This window comes from Rhinatrema bivittatum, chromosome 5 (assembly GCF_901001135.1).
Source record: "Rhinatrema bivittatum chromosome 5, aRhiBiv1.1, whole genome shotgun sequence".
Classification (NCBI taxonomy): Eukaryota; Metazoa; Chordata; class Amphibia; order Gymnophiona; family Rhinatrematidae; genus Rhinatrema; species Rhinatrema bivittatum.
Genome location: NC_042619.1, coordinates 338,015,304 through 338,034,630, shown reverse-complemented (window position 1 = coordinate 338,034,630; position 19,327 = coordinate 338,015,304). Strand labels below are relative to the sequence as shown.

Genomic DNA, 19,327 nt, shown 5'->3' with positions numbered 1-19,327 from the left:
CTGGCAGAGCAAATGGAAACTAGGAATACTGTCTTAAGGGATAGGTCCTTAAGCATGGCCCACCGGAGGGGTTCGAAAGGCGCTTCACAAAGGACTCAAAGCACCAAATTAAGGCTCCACGATGAACAAATAGCCTGGACAGGCGGTTTCAAATGCTTGGCCCCTCTGAGGAAACGAACGACATCCGGATGAGCTGCAACCGCGTAACCATCAATACGCCCAAAGAGGGAACCGAGAGCCAAGACCTGTACATGTAAGGAATTGAAAGACAAACCTTTGGAGAGGCCATTCTGAAGGAAGGAGAGGACCTGAGATACCGAAGCCTTGCGCGCCGACACTCTGGACTCTGCACACACTGTCTCAGAAACTCTCCATGCCCGAATGTAAGCGAGAGAAGTAGAAGTCTTACGGGCCTGCAAAAGAGTGGATATAACTTCCTCCTTATACCCTTTCTTCCTCAGTCGGCGCCGCTCGAAAGCCATGCCACTAGACAAAAGTGATCCTCCTGATCGAAAAATACTGGACCTTGGCGAAGCAGGCTTGGGAGGTGTCCGAGGCGAAGAGGACCGGCCATTGCGAGATTCACCACATCCATGAACCACGGTCTTTGAGGCCACTCTGGCGCGACGAGAATGACCTGCCCCCTGTGAAGCTCTGTCCTTCTGAATACCTTTCCCACCAGAGGCTAAGGTAGGAATGCGTAGAGGAGAACGTCATGAGGCCAGGGCAGAACCCAGGGCATCCACCCCTTCTGAGCAATGCTCCCTTCTGCGGCTAAAGAACCTGGGAGCCTTTGCGTTGCTGAAAGTAGCCATCAGGTCTAAGTGTGGAGCTCCCCACTTGCTTACGATCAGATCCATCGCCTCTTCGGACAATTCCCACTCTCCGGGATCTAGGTGCTGTCGACTGAAAAAGTCAGCCTGAACATTCTCCTTCCCCGCAATGTGGGAGGCTGCCAGATGACTCAGAGGCCTCTCTGCCCAGGCGAACAGCTTGCTGGCCTCCAAAGCTACCAGGCAACTCCTGGTGCCACCCTGACGATTGATGTAAGCTATTGTGGTGGCATTGTCGGAGAGGACCCACACCGCTTTGCAACGGAGCAGGGGAAGGAAAGTCTTGAGCGCCAGACGGACTGCTCTTGCTTCCAGATAATTGATGTGCCACTGAGATTGAACTGGAGACCAGAGTCCTTGTGTAGATTGAGTCTGACATACTGCTCCCCAGCCGGTGAGGCTGGCATCTGTTGTCACAGTAATCCACTGGGGTGTGTCTCCAGGGGCATTCCCTTCAAGAGGTGAGCGACCACTGCATGCTGGCAACGGTAGAGTCGGAGGGGAGTTTGGAACTCCTACAAGACCGGCTTCCAGGGGACAACAAAGCTTTCTGTAGAGGACACATGTGCAAAAGCCCAAGGAACTAGATCTATGGTGGAAGCCATAGAGCCCAGGACCTGGAGATAGTCCCAGGCCGTAGGCATAGAGATAAGAGATGTTTCCTAGCGTGTAGCAGATGGACTCAGGACCAATGGGTATAGTGTACTCCTGATAGTAGTTGGAGACGGATCAGATTTCAATCTGACGTCAGCCCTAGAATATATACCCCTGCAGGAAGTGCAGCTCTTCAGTATTTTCTGTTTCCTTAGCAGTTAGGGACTCTATGCACGCTAGCACAGCATTAGAGTAATCTTACCAAAGAAAACCAAATTAAGAAGAAAATCTTACCTCTACAGACGAGCCCCGCTCTCCTGCGGTGACACCCGTTGGGTCCCTCCCCCAGTTGAGATTTCCCGAGGTGATTTCCGCGATCCCTCTGAAGTAAGCCTCGGTCCGGCGGCCGACCCTTGGCAGGGAGCTAGCCCCCGACATCAGGTGAGGCTGAGAGGCAGCGGGTGCAACCTCGAGCATGACGGTGAAGGTATTTTCCCTCTACCCCCGCAGCCGGAAACCGCCTGGAACGAAACCGGGAAGTGCCGAGACAAGGTAAGGTAGAAATCTATGTAAAAGTCTCCGGTCTCCGAAGCTCGAGGAGATGCACAGGTCCGGGACCAGTGCCACCGGGTTGATTGGCCCTAGCAGGGCTAGACCCCGGTCAGATCCGAGGGCCCTCCCATGTGGATACCCTTTGAGGTGGTCGCCATATTGTTCGCGTGGTCGCCGTCACCATTTTGGCTCTGTTCGCCGCCCTGTCTGCCATTTCGATCCATGCACACAGAGGCGAGCCGGGCGCACAAGTACCGGGCGCACAAGAGACGCGCTTACTGTGCCGGGCGCATAATTTTAAACTGTGCGCACAACAGTGCTCAAATCTCCCTGCACGCGCGCACCAAACCTACGCGCACAACTGTATTTGTAAGCGCACAAGCCATGGCACCACCGGAAAATAAACTCAAAGCTCAGGGCCTTTGCCCAGCATGCCACATTAGAGCTGCACAGCATGAGGAGGCCACGGCCCTGTGTATACAGTGTGAAGAGGCCCTAGGGGACCCAACTCATGGCCCTCCCCAACTGGTACTGGACCCCCCAGCCTCTCGAGCTGTTCGCCGGACCTAGCATTACACAGGGGGACCCCCCCTCAAACGGGGCTCCCCAGGGACACAGCGCCCCCTAATCTAGACCCAGCATCTATCTCCTGGGTGGAATTCTTCAAAGGTCTGCATACCTTCGTCCACATGCAACCGGGGCCTCCTATAATGCGGCCACAGGCTCCACCAAAGGACCTCAACATGCCGGGACCCTCTATGCCCAGGGAAGTGATCCCACCACCCAGAAGCCCCACCTTCGGGGACCCGGACATCTCAGATGAGGAGTCAGATCCCCTGGAGGAAGGGGAACTCCCTCCGGGGACAGAACCCCATCGAACCATGAGATGCTTATTCACCAAGGGCAAGCTTCCAGACCTGGTCACACACAGCTTAAAAGAGCTTGCCATCCCGGGCACAAGTGTCTCGGGGGAACCTAAGACGAACCCACTTTTTTGAGGGACTCCATCAGACCTCTCACCATGTCCCACTATTACAAGCCATCCAGCAACTAATTGACCTGGAATGGGATGCCCCAGAAACCACGTTCAAAGGGGGCCGGGCTCTGGCAGCCAAGTACCCTCTGGACCCAGCCGCCAAAGATCTCCTGGCATGTCCGAAAGTGGATGTCATGGTCTGTGCAGTCTCGAAGCGCACCACTAATCCCGGTGGAGGGAGGAGCAGCACTCAAGGATGCTCAAGTCAGACGTCTGGAATCTATTCTCAAACAATCCTTTGACGTCTCCGCTATGTCTTAACAGATCGCGGCCTGCTGTGCCGTGGTGACACGCGCCTGCTTAGCACAGACCAGGAACAACACTCCTGGGGAAGCCCTGGAACCAGCTGTATCATTCCTCGCGGATGCCGCTTCGGATCTAGTTCGTACAGCAGCTAGAGGAGTCTCATCCGCTGTGGCAGCCAGAAGACAAATCTGGCTCTGAAACTGGTCAGCCGACGCATCCTCCAAAACGAGACTCACAAGGATGCCTTTCAAGGGAACACTCCTGTTCAGAAGCGAACTAGAGAAACTAGCCAACAAATGGGGCGAGTCCCCACTGCCACAGCTACTGGAGGACAGGAATAAGAGAAACAAGCGATCCTTCCCCCGGACCTCCAGGGGCACAGGATCACAGCACTTCAACCCATATAGAAGCTCATATCAAGCGGCCCGCCCCACAGGCCGGAGCCAGTCCTTTCGGAACAAGCATAATAAAAAGGGAGCCAGCTCGGGCCCAGGCCCCAGCCGCACCCCACAATGAAAATCGGTTGATCCATCCAAAGAAAGAAGCCATAGGGGGCAGACTGGCCCTAATCTACCAAAGAAGGGTCGAGATAACTTCGGACAAGTGGGTCCTATCCATCATTCGAGAGGGATATTACCTGGATTTCCACCACTTCCCTCCAGACAAGTTTGTGGAATCTTCCTACCACAACCTTTCCAAGGGAATGGCAGTGGAAGCTACGCCAACCAGATTACTAGCCTTAGAGGCTATAACACCGGTGCCTCCACAACAAATAAATACTGGCCATTATTCCATCTATTTTATCGTTCCCAAGAAAGAAGGAACATTCAGACCTATCCTGGACCTCAAGGCAGTCAACCGCCACCTGAAGATTCCTCGCTTCCGCATGGAAACCCTACGCTCGGTAATAAGGGCGATACAACCGGGAGAGTTTCCTACCTCCCTGGATCTGTCGGAAGCCTACCTACACATTCCGATCCATCAAGAGCATCAGCGTTTTCTACGCTTCTCTATCCTGGACCGTCACTACCAGTTTCGGGCACTACTTTTCGGGTTAGCCACTGCACCACTGACGTTCACCAAGATCATAGTGGTGGTGGCAGCAACACTGAGGAAGGAAGGAATCCAAGTGCACCCTTATCTAGACGATTGGCTGATCAGAGTGAAATCCCCAGAGGAAAGCCACCTGGCAACCAACAGAATCAAAACTCTACTGGAGAGCCTCGGGTGGGTGGTCAACACAAACAAGAGCTGCCTGCAGCCTTCCCAATCTCTAGAATACTTGGGAGTCCGGTTTGACACCAAACACGACACGGTCATCCTGACACTGACAAGGAGATCAAAACTGGTGACCCAAAAATGTGTAATTAAAATGTATGTTCAAAACTTTAATATTTCATTTTGCAAAGTTGATTCTTACTTTGTAATAGTTTTGAAAAACTAATAAATAAAAAATAAATAAATAAATAAACTGATGGCCCTGTTGAGCGAACTTCGGCCCATAGCATGGGATTACCTACAAGTTCTTGGCCTCATGGCATCCACACTGGAAGTAGTCCCATGGGTACGAGCTCACATGAGACCCCTACAACGCTCACTACTATCACGATGGAATCCACTGTCCCAGAACTACACCGTACGGTTTCAGCTCCCGGACAGAGTTCGGGTCCAACTAAGATGGCTACAAGAATCCCATCTGAGCCAGGGAACGAGACTATCCTCCCCAACCTGGACCCTACTCACCACGGATGCCAGCCTACAAGGATGGGGAGCACACTGCCAGGAGCTAACCGCACAAGGGCATTGGAACGAAGAAAAGTCGGGATGGAACATCAATCGCCTAGAAGCCCAGGCAGTCAGGCTAGCCTGCCTAAGGTTTGGTCACAGACTCCAAGACAAAGCGGTCTGTAATGTCGAACAACGCCACAACAGTGGCCTACATCAACCGTCAGGGAGGAACCAGAAGCCAACAGGTGTCTCTGGAAATAAACCTCCTAATGTCATGGGCGGAAGTGAATCTTCCGTCCACATTGCCGGGAAAGACAGTGTCACGGCGGACTACCTCAGCAGAGAAAGTCTAGATCCAATTGATAGTAAACCATTGGGGAACACCAACCATGGACCTCCTGACAAACCGATCCAATGCCCAAGTACCCAGTTTCTTCAGCGGCAGGCAAGAACCCCAGTCCCAGGGAATCGATAACCTGGTACAGACCTGGGCACAGGAGACTCTATTGTACGCCTTCCCGCCGTGGCCCCTATTGGGCGCGATCATCCACAAGATAGAACACCAAAGGGGACCAGTACTTCTAGTGGCCCCAGACTGGCCAAGAAGACCGTGGTATGCAGACATGCGAAGACTGCTGGAGGGGAACCCCCTGCCGCTACCTCCACACAGGGACCTATCCTCCATGAGGATCCTGTTCAATTCTGTCTTACGGTCTGGCCATTGAGAGGATACTCCGGGGCAGTAATTGACACCCTACTCCGAGCACGCAAGTTCTCCACATCCCTAACATACATAAGGATTTGGAGAGTTTTCGAAGCCTGGTGGGAGGACCACGACATCATACCACACTCAGTCATAATTCCTGCAATTTTGGAATTCCTACAAAATGGCCTACAGAAGGGATTGTCTCTCAACTCCATCAAGGGTACAGGTGGCCGCATTGTCATGCTACGGAACCAAGAGCGACAACGGCAGCATAGCCTCTCACCCGAATGTCTCCCACTTCCTGAAAGGAGTCAAGCACATCCGACCACTCCTAAAGTGGTCGGTGCCTCTTTGGAATCTCAACCTGGTCCTAGATTTCCTAGCAGGAACCTCCTTCAGACCTCTCCGCGGCCTGTCTCTCCGACTATTAACATTGAAGACAGCCTACCTGCTGGCAATCTGTTCAGCCCGTCGTATATCCGAGCTACAAGCACTGTCCTGCCGGGAGCCGTTCCTCAGACTCACCCCAGGAACCATCCAGTTACGCACAGTTTCATCATTCCTCCCCAAAGTGGTTTCTCACTTCCATCTCAACCAAACCATCTCGCTACCATCGCCAGATGAGCATAAGTATTCGGATGAGACTCAAACTCTATGCCATCTCAACGTCGGCATATTCCTAGTCCGATACCTGGAAAAATCAGAATCCGTACAAAAGACGGACCATCTATTCGTCCTTCACAGCGGGAAGAAGCAAGGGGAAGCGGCCTCGCGAGCAACCATAGCCCGCTGGATCAAAGAAGTCATCAAGGCAGCCTACATAGAAGCAGGCAAACCACCGCCTTTACAAGTCAAGGCCCATTCTACTAGAGCCCAGGCAGTGTCCTGGGCGGAAACCAAGATGCTGTCACCTGCCGAGATCTGCAGGGTGGCGACATGGTCCTCCATCCACACCTTCTCCAGGTTTTACCGCTTGGATGTTCAGGCTCGGGAGGACACAGCATTTTCAAGGGCAGTACTAATTGGGTCACGGGCAGCTTCCCACCCAGTTCGGGAGTAGCTTTTATACATCCCATTGGTCCTGAGTCCATCTGCTACACGCTAGGAAATGGAGAAATTACTTACCTGATAATTTCGTTTTCCTTAGCGTAGACAGATGGACTCAGCACCCCAGCCATGGCTGCCGTTACTCATGGAATTCTCGGGGGACATCCCCGGGAGCGAGGGATTCACGGGTAAGCCATGCTTTCCTTCATCTAGGGCACCCACCCTACCAGGTGCCTACGTTTCTCGGTTGAGGGCACTGGCAGTCTCCAGCTATAGCCAATTCAACCAGTTCAAATGAATCAAGTTAACCAATTTATAAAGTTAATCAAGTTATCCAAGTTATAAAGTTAATCAAGTTATTCAAATTATTCAGTCATACATTTATCCACAATACTTTTCGAGGAGAATACTGAAGAGCTGCACTTCCTGCAGGGGTATATGTACTAGGGCTGACGTCAGATTGAAATCTGATCCGTCTCCAACTGCTATCAGGAGTAATAAACTATACCCATTGGTCCTGAGTCCATCTGTCTACACTAAGGAAAATGAAATTATCAGGTAAGTAATTTCTCCATTTTACCTGATCCATGAGCTTTAGCGCTCTGGCCTCGGGCAACAACACTTTGTCCACGCAGGTGTCTAAGCAGGCTCCCAAGAATTCCAGGACCTGGAAGGGCTTGAGATTGCTCTTGGAGAAGTTGACTATCCACCCGAGGGAGGTGAGAAACACCGAAACCCTGTTGACTGCTGTAGCGCAGAGTTTCTCCGTCTTGGCCCGAATGAGCCAGTCATCCAGGTAAGGGTGGACCAGGACTCCCTCCCGGTGGAGGGAGTCCGCCACCACAACCTTGGTAAATGTGCACAGTGCGGTGGCTAGGCCGAAGGGGAGCGCCCAAAACTGGAAGTGTTGTCCCAGGATGTTGAAGCGGAGATACATCTGATGCTCGTGGCAGATTGGGATGTGCAGGTGGGCCTCCGTCAAGTCGAGAGAGGCAAGAAACTCGCCTGAGTGAATCGCTGCTATGACCGCCCGCAGGGTCTCCATCCGAAAATGGGGAACCCTGAGGGCTCGGTTGACTCTCTTGATGTCCAGGATTGGCCAAAAGGATCCATCCTTTTTGGGAACAACGAAGTAGATGGAATACTGGCCGGACCCCTCTTCTTCCAAGGGGACAGGGACTATGGCACCGAGCTGTTGCAGCCTGTCGAGAGTCCGGCGAACCGCTGGACGCTTCCGGCACCCGCAGGAGGAGATTAATTAGCGGTCGAGGAGGTCCCGAGCAAACTTTAAAGGGCAGCCTTTTATGATCATCTCGAGGGCCCACTGATCCGATGTAATTTTGACCCATTCCTTGAGAAAAAGGGACAGACCTAAGTTGGGAACGGAGGAATGGGCCGGCCGCATCTCATTGAGAGGACTGAGGTGGAGCCTTGAGGGTTAGCATCTCGGAAAGGAATGAGACCAAGATTGGAATCTAGTGGGGGTGGTTCTTTGAGGAGCCCCTCTCGGCCTTTGTACCTGCGCTGACCTCTGAACCGAGAGTGTGAGGGGAAAAAAGACTTGGATTGTCGAGGACGGGCCTCCAGCAGCTTATGAATCTTATTGTCTCCTAAATATTTAAAAAGCTGATCCAGGTCCTCCTCGAAAAGCAACTTACCCTTGAAGGGAAGAGTGTCAACTGTGACTTAAAAGAGGAGTCCGCCGCCCAATTACAAAGCCAGAGGAGGCGTCTAGCCAGCACCGCCTAAACCATCGCTCTGGCCTGCACCCGGAGGAGGTTATAAAGAGCATTAGCTCCATAAGCCACTGCGGCTTCCAGCCGTTCTACCTGTTCCGCCTATGCAGATGGGACGTCCTGGGTGCTGAGTAGTTGTTGAACCCACCTGAGGCTTGCCCGCTGCATGAGACTGCTACAGGCTGTCGCCCAGACCCCGAGCACCAAAACTTCAAATATTCTTTTGAGGTAGACCTCCAACTTGCGATCCTGAATGTACTTCAAAGCTCCACTACCAAAATAGTACTTCTCTTCGTGGCAGCGGAGACTGAGGCGTCTACCTTGGGAATCCGGAGCATATCCAGACATGGGTCTGGGATAGGATAGAGCTTATCCATGGCCCTGCTCACGCGTAGCCCGGCCTCCTGTGTCTCCCATTCCCGGAGCAGTAACTGCATTAGCATTGGATGGAAAGAGAAGTGCACGGGGGCGCTCTCAGGCCAGCGAGGACTGGGTCGACGTTGCTAGGCGTTGCAGCAGTCGTGTTGTCCTCCGGGGGCGTATCTAAGCCCAACTCTGCCAAAATATGGGGTATAAGTGGTCCAGCTCTTTACGCTGGAACAGGCGTAACACCCTGGGGTCGACCCCCTCAATCGGTGGATTCAGAGCAAGGACATCTGCATCCGGATCGGGGTCCGGTACCTGAGGGGGTGGATCAGCGGGAGCCGGAGGAACTGGGACTCCCGGAACCACCTGAACCCGGTTGAGAATCAGGGGTCCTGGTCCCCTGCGCTGCAGATATTCTAGGGACCTTAGCAGGAGGAGAGCATGCAGGAAGTTTGGGATCTGGTGGGTCATCCTGCTGTAAGAGGCTGGCCCCATAAGCCTTATGCAGAAGAATAACAAAATTGGCTGAAAAATGTCCCGGCGATTTCCCTGGCAGTGGGGGAAGTGGGTTCATCGGGCTGGGGGTCAGAGCTGGCATCCAGAGGGTCCACAGGGCTTAAATCGGGGGGAGAGAGAGTGGAAAATTCGTGTCCCTTCTCCCATCCGGCTCAGTTTCCTCAGCGAGGTCTGGTGACAAAATAGCCGCCATTCCCGCGGTTTGCACGAACGGGGCAGTCCTTGCAGCGCGTTTGCCGGGCCGAGGACAATCAGCTAATTTCTCCGGCGCAGAGGAGCCTTCCACGACGGTTAAGCAACGTGAGCATACTCCCTCGCGGGAGAGCCTCAAGGCAGGCTCCCCACACACGATGCAAAAAGCCGATGGCGTGATGGGGGGGGGGGGCAGAACCGCTGCGTGTGAAACTGCAGGAATCGCCGGTGCCTGGCTGAGAGCAGGGAAGAGAAAAATCAGCTTCCCGCTCTGTCCCCCGATTGAGATCCTTTTAAGTCTCACCTTTTTTTTTTTTTAAATTTCAAGAAGCAGAAGAATGAAACGTCTCTATCAGCAGACCCGAGGCATGCTTCTTCTCTGGGTCTGCGCACGGGAGGGACTGGACTACTGGTGTCATCCCTAGCCAGGCAGGTCACCGGGTAGGGTCCTAGGCTGAAGGACTCAAGGGGCAAAGCCCCCCTAGGTACCCAGTAAGAGCAAGGGGCAAAACTGTTGCTCCCCAACAGTAAAGAAAACTTTAAGCTTTTTTTTTTTTTAAACCTAAGTAAGAAATTAAAAACAATAAGTACTTGCTTGGTCCGAAATAAGACAGAAAGGGGGAGAAAATAGGCTTTCCCAAACAATATAGCTGTCTAGAGGGGAACCGCAGGTTCTGCTATTTGCATCTGCTGGAGATAGAGAAATACTGAAGGGACGCAGGGTGAGCACTGTCCTGATATAGGATACCCTTTCAGTTTTTCTCTGTCTCCATCTGCTGGACAGGAGGCTCAACCCACTGTCTGGACTGATCCGGGTACATACAGGGAACGAAGTAGTGTCTTCGGGGGGGGAGGGGGGTAAGGTTATTACCACCCAGCAAAGTGGTGGTAACCTTAGGGAAGTCAACCAATAGGGGATAGACGGTGGAGGAACATGTAGCGGATGATATTAGATGGTTTCTAATGGTTGGGTATTTTAAGGGGTCTTTTTGTAATGGTGTCCTTGGGTGGTGTCTTTGAACAGGTTGAGACTTCATTTTGGTGTCTGTTAAATTAGGTGGTGATCTTACGTTGAGATTTCATGTGGTGGTGGCATCTTTAGGTGGTTTAATCAGGATGTGATCTTAGGTGGAGATTGTGGGTTCGCCGGGTGGGGTAAATATCTGCTGGATGGCATTAAAGACTAGTTAATTCTACTATGATTATACCAGTTTCCAATCAATATCAGATCAATGCAGAGATATCACCAGATAGTTTCAACTATATAAGAAAATGTTCTTACCTGATAATTTTCGTTCCTATAGTACCACGGATCAGTCCACACTCCTGGGTTTTGCACCCCCTCTAGCAGATGGAGACAGACGTTTACCAACAAAACTCCGCCTTATCTAGGATGGTGCCACCTACAGTCTGGCAGTATTACTTAATGTGAAAGCAGAATTTATTTATTTATTTGTTGAGTTTTATATACTGTCATTCTGTGCAGCCTTCACAACGGTTTACAAGTTTCAAACAGAATACAGATAATTAAACATTGCTGATCATTGCAAAAGTAACAGTGGGAGAGGGAGGGGGGAAAACTGGGGAAGAAATGGAAAGAAAGGGAAAGGAGGATAGTAACGGTATTGAGATTTATTCATCTTAGAGGCAGTCTCTTTGTGTTGTTTCTTATAAGTTCATAGTGGTATGACAATGGTTGATGTTAGTTGCTGTTTCTTGCGTGGAGTTGGTTGGTGGTACTGATTGTTGTTAGATCGTTGATTTAACTGATTGTCAATGTAGACTTTGTGGAAAAGCAATGTTTTTAGATCTTTCTTGAATGTTTTGATGTTGGTTTATGTTCTCAAATCAGGTGGTAGGGAGTTCCATATTTTCGGGCAGGCAATGGAGAATGCTCTATCTCTTGTGGTTGATAGGTGAGCATCTCTGATGGGAGGAATATTTAGACAAAATGTGTTGTTTGATTGCAGGTTCCTATGTGGATTTTGTGGGGTAATTTTTAAACCTGTTTGTTTTTGATGATCGGTGTGTACTAATTTATGTATGATGGTCATGGTCTTGTGTTCAATTCGGGATTTAATAGGAAGCCAGTGTAGTGAAATTAGTATGGGGGTGATGTGATCGTTCTTTTTTTTTCCAGTTAGGATTCTGGCTGCTGAGTTCTGTAGAATCTGAAGAGGTTTGATTTTGTTGTATGGAAAGCCAATCAGTAGGGAATTGCAATAGTCTATAGTTGAGAAAATTAGTAGTTGCATTACAGTTCTGAAGTCGTACGAGTTTAGGAAAGGTTTTATACATCTTAGGGTTAGAAGTTTGTGATATACTTCTTTGATTTTGGTTCTTATGTGGTTTTTGTAGGATAGGTTTTTGTCAATGATTACTTCAAGGTTTATGGTGTGAGTGACAGGGGTTATTGGGTTCATTTGATTGTTAGCTGTGAGTTGGGGTGGTGATGTTGGATTGGGTTTTCTGTCCATGATGATTATTTCGGTTTTGTCAATGTTGATTATGAGTTTTAATTTTGTTAGGAGTTGTTTGAGTCAAGTAGAATAGATGTTTCTTTGTATGTTTCGTCAATGGAGTTTTTGATGGGAATTAGAATTGATCCAAAACTAACTCTAACTATGTACAGTAACCTAACAACCTTAAACCGGCTCATTAACCCCCACATGGGTACAGAACCCGTGCTATTCGGAAAATAACTCGAATGATCTGTCAATACAAGAAAAACAAAGATTGAAAAACAGTGCAGACTCTCCATTACCTTCAATTGTCAAATGAGTGGGTCTCTGGACTGATCCGTGGTACTACAGGAATGAAAATTATCAGGTAAGAACCAATTTTCTTTTCCCCGTACTTACCCAGATCAGTCCAGACTCCTGGGATGTACCAGAGCTTTCACTTACTTGGGATAGGATCCAGAGAGGCCCGCTCTCAGCACATCTCCAAAGCCAGCTGCCCCTGAAGCCCGGACATCCAGCCGATAATGCCTGGCAAAAGTATGTAATGACTTCCAAGTAGCTGCTCTACAAATTTCCTCAGGAGAAATCTATTGACATTCCTCCCAGGAGGCGGCTTGGGCACGAGTCGAATGAACCCGAAGACCATTGGGCAAGGACCGACCGCTCAATATATAAGCTGAATTTATGGTCTCCTTCAGCCACTGAGCTATTGTAGTCTTAGAAGCCATGTTGCCCCTCCTTGGCCCACTCCAGAGCACAAAGAGGTGATCCGAAACCCAAAAGCCACAGGTAGCGTATCAAAGCCCTACGAATATCCAGCTTCCATAGGTCCTTAGACAAGGGATCCGCTCTATCCAAATCCGAATAGGATGGAAGCTCCACCAACTAAATGAAAAGAAGACACCACCTTGGGAAGAAGAGAAGGCACTGTATGCAGAGAAACGCCAGAGTCCGAAATTCTCAAAAAGGGCTCTCTACATGACAAGGCCTGAATCTCCGACAGCCGGCGTGCAGACACAATCGTTACCAGGAATACCACTTTCAAAGTGAGGTCCTTCAAGGTTGCTCTACGCAAAGGTTCAAAAGGTGCTGCACACAAGGCTTTAATAAGTAGATTTAGATTCCAAGATGGGCACGGCTGCCTTACCGGAGGACGCAAATGTTTTGCGCCTCGCAGAAAACGAGCGACATCTGGATGTGCCGCCAAACACGCTCCTTGAATATTACCTGGTAAAGAACCAAGACTGGCCACTTGCACTCTCAAAGTGCAACCAAGACAAGCCCTTTGCTAAACCAGCCTGAAGGAAACTCAAAATGTCTGGTACCCCCGCACAAGTAGGTGGGATACCCCTGTCTAGACACCACACCTCACTCATACATAAGATTGCACTACAGGTGTTTCTACCGATTCTCCGCAGCAAGTCGGTCAGAGTTCTCTCAGACAATGCAACCACAGTGGCTTACATCAGTCGTCAGGGTTGAAGTCTTACGTGACCTCAGTAACATAGTCACAACAGTATCTGAGTACTGGGACTTCAGCCGCTTCCTCTCAAAAGCCATGCCGCTAGACAAAAGTGCTCGACCTGGTCGAAACAAACGAGCCCCTGATGAAGCAGGTTCGGAAACCGTAAGGGGCCTTCTGTGCTCAGATTGAGCAGATCCGCAAACCAAGGGCGTGTCTGCCACTCTGGAGCTATCAGAATTACCTCCGACAGATGTAATTCTATTTGGCGAAGTCTGACCTATGAGGGGCCAAGGTGGAAACACATTTAGCAGAACATCTGTCGGCCAGGGAAGAACAAGTGTGTCCACGCCCTCCACTCCTGTGTCCCGCCAACAAGCGAAGAAGCGAGGAGCCTTGGAATTCTTGAACGTCGCCATCAGATCCATGCTGGGCGTGCCCCACTGAGCACAGAGAATCTGAAAGGCTTCCTCTGAGAACTCCCAATCTCCGGGATCTAGAGAATGTCGACTGAGAAAATCTGCTTGGATGTTTTCCACCCCGGCTAGGTGAGATGCCACTATGCTGACCAAGTTCTGCTCCATCCACGAGATCAACAGACGAGCTTCCAACACTACCGGTTGACTCCAAGTTCCACCCTAACAATTGATGTAAGCCACTGTGGTTGTATTGTCGGAGAGAACTCTGACCGACTTGCTGCGGAGAATCGGTAGAAATGCTTGTAGTGCCAATCTCACCGCTCTGGTCTCCAGGCAATTGATGGACCATTACGCTTCCTCCTGGGACCAATGCCCCTGCACCAATTTCCGCAGGCACACCGCTCCCCAACCATACAGGCTGGCATCCGTAGTGACCACAATCCAGACGGGAACTACTAAAGGAACCCCACGTCACAAATTGTCCAGAAGCAGCTACCAATCCAGGCTGGACCGTGCATACTCCGTCAGCGGTAAAGGGAGATGAAATTGTTCCGAAACAGGGTTCCATCAGGAGAGCAACGCTGATTGTAAAGGCCACATATGCGCAAAGGCCCATGGGAATAATTCCAGTGTCGAAGTCATGGAACCTAGGACTTGCAAGTAATCCCATACCTTCGGAATTCGCTTGGACAACAAGGCTCGCACCTGTCCTTGAAGTTTGACCATCCATTCCTCCATGAGGGACACCCTTCCCTGACGAGTGTGGAACAGAGCTCCCAAAAACTCCGACTGAGACGGTACTAGACGACTTTTGGACATGTTGATTATCCAGCCGGGAGCTCTCAACAATTGAAGTACTCTGTGTATTGCCTCCTGGCAAAGCACCTCTGATTTCGCCCGAATTAGCCAATCGTCCAGGTATGGGTGTACTAAAAATCCCTCCTTCTGGAGCTGCGCTGCCACTACCACCATAACCTTGATGAAAGTCTGAGATGCTGTAGCCAGACTGAACGGCGGGGCTTGAAACTGGTAGTGCCGACCCAAAACTGAGAACCTCAGAAAACTCTGATGATCAGCCCGAATCCCTATGTGCAAATATGCCTCTGTTAGATCCAGAGATGCAAGAAACTCCCCTTGTCGAACTGATGCAATGACGGACCTTAACGTTTCCATTCGGAAGCGAGGGATTCGACGACATCTGTTGACCCGCTTGAGGTCGAAGATGGGTCGAAAGGTCCCTTCTTTTTTGGGCACCATGAAGTAAATGGAATAACGACCCTTTCGAAGTTCCGCCGGACGAACCGGAACAACAGCGCCAAGGTCAAGAAGGCGCTGTAGGGTTTCCTTTACCACCCGGCGTTTGTTGCATGCCGCATGGAGAGACAAGAAAAGTCTGGCGGGGCCGGCGTGCAAAATCTAACGCGTAACCATGTTTTATCACTGACGGTACCCACTGATCCGATGTGATTTTGGCCCATTCCTTGTGAAATAGAGACAGTCTGCCCCCCACCACAGGGACCAAGGAATGGACCGGCCGCACATCATTGTGAAGGCTTTCCGCCCAAAACGCTCTGGCCAGAGCTAGGTCTACCGAAATGCCGCCCCCGAAAGGACTGAGAAGTATGTCTGCTGTCTGGTGGCGTTGTGCCGAAAGGAAGAACCAACCCCCGAGAAGTCCTAGGCCTCCGGCCTCCTCGAAATCGAGACCTGGAAGCAAAGGAACCTCTCGACTTCGGTCTATCCTCCGGCAAGCGATGCACCTTATTCTCACCCAAGGACTGAATCAGGTCTTCCAGCTCTTTCCCAAAGAGCAGCTTTCCCTTAAACGGCAACGAGCCCAGCTAAGATTTAGAAGACACATCCACCGCCCAGTTGCATAACCACAGCAGACGCCTTGCAGACACGGCCGACACCATGGTTCTGGCCGAAGTGCAAAGCAAATCGTAGAAGGCATCCGCACTATAGGCTATCACCGCCTCTAAACGACCCACTTGGAGAGATTCCTCTTGAGAGAGTGATTCATTAGCCAGGAGCTGCTGCACCCAACGCAGGCCTGCCCTCAACGAAAAATTGCTACACATCGCCGCACGGATTCCCAGCACGGAAACCTAAAAAATCGTCTTGAGTTGAACCTCCAGTTTGCGATCCTGCAAATCCTTAAGGGCCATCCCCCCAGTGACCGGAATGGTGGTCGTCTTCGTGACCGCAGCCACCGCAGCATCCACATTAGGAACTCGTAAAAGCTCCAAGGCCTCCTCAGGAAGTAGATAGTTTATCCATAGCTTTAGCCACCTTAAGGCCCAAGTCCGGGGTGTCCCATTCCTTGAAGAGCAAATCTGTAGCCGAGAAATGAAATGGGAAGGACGAAGGAGGACCCCGTAGGTCCAATACCACAGGATCCGTAGTCCCCCAAACGAGACTCTTCCTGATGAAGTGGGATAACCAATTCCCCCAAAATAGCAGGAATGAGCGGACCCAGTTCATCTTTCGGAAATAGACGGACCACCTTTGGGTCGTCTCTGTCGGCCCCATAAGATTCCCAGATACTGCTCTGAAATTGCTCCACCTCCCCCTCCATCCCCCTCAGGGGCTGGGAAGGGAATTCCCGGTCATCCTGGTCTTCTGAATCCGTGGAGGTATCCAGATCTGCCAGCGGCCAGTTGAGGGGCCTCGGGCCCGACGGAGGACCTGGGTCCTGTACGGTCTTGGTCCACTTCGGAGCCCCAGGGTTGGAATTCCAGACTAAGGGGTCTCTTTTTTTTGCCCGCCTTCTGGGCCTTAAAGGCCTTATGCATTAGGACAAATTCAGAAGAAAATGATGAATCTGAGGACACATCATCCTCATCCTCTGCAGGGACATCCCCAGCGCCATGGCTGTTGGGACCTGCGGGCCGGTACCCCTCAGGGACCGCTGCGACCAGAGACTTGGCGGGAGATTCTCCCCTTTCTGCGCTACCGATGCCGCTGACAGCAGCGGGCCCAAAGTGGCGCCCACTTCGGCGGCCGCAGACCTAAGATGGCGGCCATTCCCGTGTTTTGCGGGAACGGGCCTGAAATCGAAGGGGGCAGCTCCCCAAATGCTCCTGTTACTGACTGCACCCTCACAACGACCCTCTGCGGGGTCGTGGAAGCTCCCTCTCCCCCTGAAAGGCAATTACTACACAGTCCATCCCGCGACAAGTGCGCTCATGCGGCGCCACAAGCCCGACACGCGGCATGCTAAGAACAAAATTTAAAATCTAAGTTCACCCCCCGAAACGTGGCGAAACGGCAATAAAACACACCCACACACGCACCCCGCGATCGGAAGGAAGAGTGAAGCCGCAACGAAAAAATAGCAATCTATTTTTTGGGGGGTTTTTTGTTTTTTTTTAACAAATACTTGCCGCTAGCCTCTGGGTCCTGGCCCTACTGGGGGGAGTGAGCCGGGCTCCCCGGTATCACCCCCAGTAGACGATGAGCTGGAAAAAAGGGCCTTCCACCCAGGACCTCAGCTGCCTCTTGACAACCAGGGAGGATGGTCCCCTCAGGACCTCACAACCCCCTGGGAGGCGGGAGACTCCGACCTGCAGGCATTCACTGCATTCCCTCTCCAGGAGTCACTGCTATTAATTCCCCTTTTTTTTTTTTTTTTTTTTTTTTTTAAATATCTAACCAACACTGCCATTAAAGACACAACCTATCTTAGGCCCTAACATAGACTGTAGGTTTTGCACCCCTGCCGTCTGCTGGAGACACAAGAATACTGCCAGATTGTAGGTGGCACCATCCTAGGTAAGGCAGAGTTTTGTTGGTAAACTTCTGTCCCCATCTGCTAGAGGGGGGGCAAAACCCAGGAGTCTGGACTGATCCGGGTACATACTGGGAAATGGATATTTAGAATAATGAGTAGACATGTAACTTTGTCATTTATCTCCTACATATTCTGTAACACAGAAAAGATTTCCTCTCTCTCCCTCGCTGTGCTGTTGCAATTCTAACTCTGCTGAAACTGACAAATTCCTAACAAAATATATGCTAATTACTCTACGAAGAATGTCTTTGTGGTATCTTAAGAACATAAGGGAGCTTGGCAGATAGAACCATATATTCAGGATACTTGCCAGGTACTTGTGACTTGGATTGGCCACTGTTGGAAACAGGAAAGTAGGCTTGATGGACCCTTGGTCTGACCCAGTATGGCATATCTTATGTTCTTAAGGGAATTATAATTTACATTAAGACAGAGGAAGTACAACAAGGTTCTATCCTTCAGAGGAGTGATGGTTATGGGATGAGTCTTAACTAGGAAACAGTAGAGAAGAATTTTAGCATGGCCAGGAAATACTACCTAACGGCAAGTTCCCAACTTTTCTTCCAAGAGAGAATTACATTTTTTTTTCTCCTTGTTAATTTGCAGAAACGTGAGGAAGGCTGGTGGGTTGTGATCGGAGACTCAAAATCCAACAGTCTGATCTCCATCAAGAGGCTGACACTACAGCAAAAAGCCAAGGTGAGCTGTGCAATGGGAGATGGGGAAGTCCTATTGCTCCTTTGTGGGAGGATGGTCTTGAAGCCATAGGATAAGGCAGGGGTGGGCAAGTCCGGTCCTCGAGGGCTGCAAACCAGTCGGGTTTTCAGGATACCCCTAATGAATATGCATGAAATAGATTTGCATACAACTGAGGCAGTGTGTGTATGCAGGTCTCTCTCATGCATATTCATTAAGGATATCCTGAAAACCCGACTGGTTTGCAGCCTTCAAGGACCGGAATTGCCCACCCCTGGGATAAGGTATTGCAGAGGATCTGATGAATCACTTGAAGTGGTATGCTATGCTCTGTTGTGCCCTGAAGTGGGATACGGCAGAGAATTCTTGAAGATTAGCACAAATTAATTTGCAGTCTCACTGACATTTTGACCTATAGTTTAGCCAGCTATAAAAAATGTTAAGCATATTTTTCCTTCTCTACTCCCATTTGAAAGCTGCCATACAGCACAGGGACCAGAGATAATATATCTAGGCCATCCATTTAAAGTGGATGCACTGTACCTGAAGCATGTGGTATATAAAAGGCATTCTCTTTGTGATAGTTGTGATGTGGTTCCTGGGAAAGGAGCTGGTACTGAAACAGGAAGTGCCTAGCAATACTTTAACCCTCATGCTCTGATTAAAAAAAAAAAAAAAGTATGTGTTTAGTCCCAAGAATTCTTCCATGCCCCCAAAGTGCAAAGTATCAGTGCTTCAGAGCATGGGACTGTGTGTATTCTGTGTCCTTTAACTTTCATTCCACCTCCCTTCAACCACTCCATTCTGTTCCCCTACTTATAAACACACACACTCCTACTTCTCTGTACACATATCTGAAGAAGAGGCCCTATTCTCTCGACAGCTCAAGTACATCATCTTTGGATTATGCTTACGCTGATCCAATAAAGGTTGATGAACCTAC

The 19,327-nt window shown here is 50.4% G+C and overlaps 1 protein-coding gene across 1 annotated transcript in view; it reads left to right on the top strand.

Annotated features, from left to right (window-relative positions):
• Positions 1–19,327, top strand: part of SNRNP200 (small nuclear ribonucleoprotein U5 subunit 200) — a 915,618-nt gene that overhangs the window by 884,063 nt on the left and 12,228 nt on the right. Inside the window, exon 44 of the mRNA XM_029604465.1 lies at positions 18,295–18,387. Within this exon, the coding sequence (XP_029460325.1) occupies positions 18,295–18,387 (93 nt within the window). The remainder of the gene's footprint in view (positions 1–18,294; positions 18,388–19,327) is intronic.